Source organism: Ricinus communis, chromosome 3, assembly GCF_019578655.1.
Source record: "Ricinus communis isolate WT05 ecotype wild-type chromosome 3, ASM1957865v1, whole genome shotgun sequence".
NCBI classification, from domain to species: Eukaryota; Viridiplantae; Streptophyta; class Magnoliopsida; order Malpighiales; family Euphorbiaceae; genus Ricinus; species Ricinus communis.
In genome coordinates, this window is record NC_063258.1 from 2,021,169 (window position 1) to 2,025,249 (window position 4,081).

General features: G+C 34.1%; 1 protein-coding gene across 1 annotated transcript; it reads left to right on the forward strand.

Moving 5' to 3' along the window:
* The first annotated feature begins 2,036 nt into the window (after positions 1–2,036).
* On the forward strand, positions 2,037–3,698 carry LOC125369457. Its single transcript, XM_048371900.1, has 4 exons — positions 2,037–2,227; positions 2,334–2,909; positions 3,086–3,270; positions 3,349–3,698. Exons 1-4 carry the CDS (start codon positions 2,037–2,039, stop codon positions 3,696–3,698), a joined length of 1,302 nt encoding a protein of 433 aa, XP_048227857.1.
* Positions 3,699–4,081: the final 383 nt, after the last annotated feature.

Below are 4,081 nucleotides of genomic sequence, written 5' to 3' on the forward strand. Positions count from 1 at the left end.
TGCGACCACGCCTTGCAACCATGAGCTACTGAAAGTTGCAAAAGAGAGCTTCGAATTTTTCATAGATAAATTTGTGGTGGACCCATCTTTAGTTAATTTCCTTTATTTTTTGGAGTGTTGGATAAAGAGAACTTTCTCCCATGTATTTAGGATTTTAATTTGTTTAGATTACTCTTTTTCTTATCCTTCCTTATAGGGATAAGATCATATAGGAAGTTTATTTCTTTTTGAAAAGGATTCTCTTATTAGGGTTTAGGTTTAACTTCTTATATAAGGAGGCTAATTCTACCAAGTAAAGGGAGGTTATTCACTCTTATTCTTCTTCTATTCTCTACAATTCTTGTAAAATCTTATGCCACCATAAGTGGCTAAGTTTTTAGTTTCTAATTCAAGAGTGAATAAATTCCAATTGTGATTTATGAGGCTTTGTGCTTAACAGAATTCTTCTTTAATTCAAGTATTCTTTATTTCTTGTTCTTATTATTTATGAATTATTGATATTGATTGAACTGACGACTCAACTTTGATATGATTTTTCTATTGCTAAACGTTGAGTTTGTGATCCGTAATTGTCATGAACGATTGACACAAGTAGCAAGGAGTTGGCTCATGTGTGTGTGATTGCGGCTTATTCGAATTACATAGCTTGCATGATAGGCTCTAGGGAAATAAAGGAACAAGGTTAATTCAATTGCAGTTATCTCAATTAATTAATGTTGGTATAGTCATTCTCATTATTCTTAATGCTATCATTAAGTTGATATGGAATGCTATCGTGCCCAGTTGACTAATGGTGAGTTTTGATTTGGATGTCAGGTTTGAGTCAATTATATTAGGAGAATTACACTTATTGCGGCTTTTTTGAATAAGTAGACTAAGTACTTGAATAGAAAAATTGATATTTTAGCCTATGATCATGATTACAATTGGATGGAATTAGCACTCTTGAATTGGAAATTTGTTAATATTGATTTTTATTTACTTTTATATTCAGCCTTCATTATTTTCTGCTTATTTATAATTTTGATTCAAACATTCAAAACCCCCCCATTTTTATTTTACTTTGAGAAGCTATCCACATTGGTTCCCTTGGGATTCGACCTGGTTTCACTATTTTTACAAATTAGTTTAAGAAAATCAGTAATTTATTTTGAAGGGCTTTGACAACCCGTTCAAAATTGGCACCGTTTCCGAGGAACCTATTTTAGTTTCTCATTGTTTAATTTATTTATTTATGACTCGTTCTTCTTAAGATATTGATTTGCAGTTTAATCCTAAAGAGAATCACCTTGATACTAAACCAGATCGAAATTGAGAAGACAGCGCGTCGATTAAGAAAGGAGACTAGACAAAGTAAAAGTTGTCTCATAAAGGAGTTGGAAATAGATTTGGCTATTATTGGTGACACGTCTATCTTTCAAGAAGTTACAAAAAATATGGCGAACAGAACTCTCAAAGAGCTAGTCGCGCCGGATTTGAATCAACAACCTTTATGCATTACATTTCCTAATATTGCAGTTGATTTTGAATTAAAATCTAGTTTAATCCACTTACTCCCTTCTTTTCATGGATGTGCAGGTGAAGATCCTCATAAACACTTGAAAGAATTCCATATTGTATGCTCCGGAATGAAGCTAAATGGTGTGACCGAAGAGCAAATAAATCTTAGAGCTTTTCCCTTTTCTTTGAAGGATAAAGCAAATGATTAGCTCTACTATCTACCCTCTGGTTCAATAACAACATGGAATGAAATGAAAAGATTATTCTTGGATAAATTTCTCCCTGCAACAAGAGCTGCCAACATTAGAAAAGAAATTTGTGGCATAACACAGTTCACTGGAGAAACATTGTATAAGTATTGGGAAAGGTTCAAGCAACTGTGTGCTAGCTGCCCACATCATCAAATTTCTCAGCAACTCTTAATCCAATACTTCTATGAAGCATTGTTGCCAATGGATAGGAGTATGATTGATGCAGTAAGTGGTGGAGCTTTGGTAGACAAGACGCCTGAAGAAGCCAAGTAATTAATTTTAAACATGGCTGAAAATTCTCAGCAATTTGGTACGAGGGCTGATGGAGCTATAAGGCGAGTTAATAAGGTAAGCACTAAAAATCTTGAAAATCAAATTTCTAATTTAACTGCTTTGGTTCGTCAAATGGCTGTAGGACAATTGCAAATGGCAAAAGCTTATGGAGTATGCTCAGTTCAAGGACGTCCCACTGATATGTGCCCAACGTTGCAACAAGACTCGATAAGAGGCTAATGCTCTAGGCGGATTTACTGGTCAACCTCAAAGGAAGTATGACCCTTTTTCCAATCATTATAATCCTAGATGGAGAGATCACCCGAATCTGAGCTGTGGAAACCAAGGAGGACAACAAAATTATCCTTCCCAGAATTTCATTAGACCACCTCAAGCTTCAAATTCAGGTATGTCTTTGGAAGATATTGTTAAGAATCTTGCTAATAATGCTCTTCAATTTCAACAGGAAATAAGGTCAAGCACTCAAAATTTAGGCAATCAAATTACTCAACTGGCTACGTCAGTTAGTAAATTGGAGGCTCAAAATTCTGGAAAACTACCTTCACAAACAGAGATAAATCCAAAGGAGAATGTTAGTGCAATTTTTCTAATAAGTGGAAAGGAGATTCCTTCAGGGTCGATTCCACTTAAGGAAAGTGAACCGAGCAAGAAAAAGGAAGAAGAAGCTTCCTCTAAAGTGTCACGTGTGGTAAAATTCGACCCTCCTCTATCTCTTTCATCTCACACTCCATTACCTCCTTTTCCTAGCAGATTAGCTAAGCCAAAAGAAGATGAGCAAGAAAAGGAGATCCTAGATATATTTAGGAAGGTGGAGATAAATATCCCATTGTTAGATGCTATCAAGCAAATTCCTAAATATGCAAAGTTCTTGAAGGAATTGTGCACAAACAAAAGAAGGATGAAGGAAAAGGAGAAAGTGGTGGTGAGTAAGAATGTATCGGCCATCTTGCAAAAGAATATGCTAGAAAAATGTAAGGATCCAGGTATGTTTTCATTACCTTGTGTTATTGGTAATACGAAAATTGAGCGTGCTATGTTAGATTTAGGAATGTCATGCCATTTTCTATCTATCAAGAGTTGAAACTAAATAACTTGCAAAAGAATGGTGTAATGATTCAATTAGCTGATCACTCTTATATTCGTCCCCTTGGAGTTGTTGAAGATGTTTTGGTGCAGGTTAATGAGCTCATATTTCCTGTCGACTTTTACATTTTGGAAATGGATGGTAATTCCTCATTAAAATCAGCTTCGATTTTATTAGAATGACCATTCATGAAAACTGCTAAGACAAAGATTAATGTAGATGAGGGTACTCTCTCCGTAGAGTTTGATGCAGAGATTGTTAAATCTAATATTTTCGATGCAATGAAATATCCTAATAATTTATATTCTCTTTGCCATATTGATGTAATTAATCCAATTGTGCAAGAAGTATTTGCAAAAGGAAATGTTAGTGATGAGCAAGATTTATATGCACAATCTAATTTAGAAGTGGAAATTAGAAGCTTAGATTCAGATAAAATTTTCAAACTGAATGGTCATAGATTGAAGATCTTCCATAAGGGTGAAATTGCTTTATGTCTCATTAGTTTTCCTTCGGATCACCCCACTTATTTGGATGACTCAAATATTTTATCATTCCGTCGAGCATAACGACGTTAAACAATTGCGCTATTGGGAGGCAACCCAAATACTTACTTTATTTTTTATTTTTTTTTATTTCACTTAGTTTATTTTGTTTTTAGTTTTTAGTTTTTAATTTTTTAATAAAGAAATTCTTTTATTTTCTGGAAGGAGACTAATTTCGATAAGGCGTGACCACGCTTTTTTACAGCTCTCCCAGAAGCATTAACTGAATTTTTTTACAGAAGCTCGTTTTTTATAAGGCGTGACCACGCCTTGTTTCCAAACATCTTTTGTTTTGTTTTAAAAACTACTGTTAATCTTACAGAAGCTCATTTCTTATAAGGCATGACCACGCCTTGTTTCCAAACATCTTCTGTTTTTATTTATAAAAAAATAAAAAAAAAACTACA

Coding starts and splice junctions, on each gene's coding strand:
- LOC125369457 (XM_048371900.1), top strand. CDS start 2,037: ATGGCTGAAAATTCTCAGCAATTTGGTACGAGGGCTGATGGAGCTATA. Junction 2,228..2,333: donor CAAGGACGTCCCACTGATAT/GTGCCCAACGTT, acceptor TTATAATCCTAG/ATGGAGAGATCACCCGAATC. Junction 3,271..3,348: donor TTACATTTTGGAAATGGATG/GTAATTCCTCAT, acceptor AGATTAATGTAG/ATGAGGGTACTCTCTCCGTA.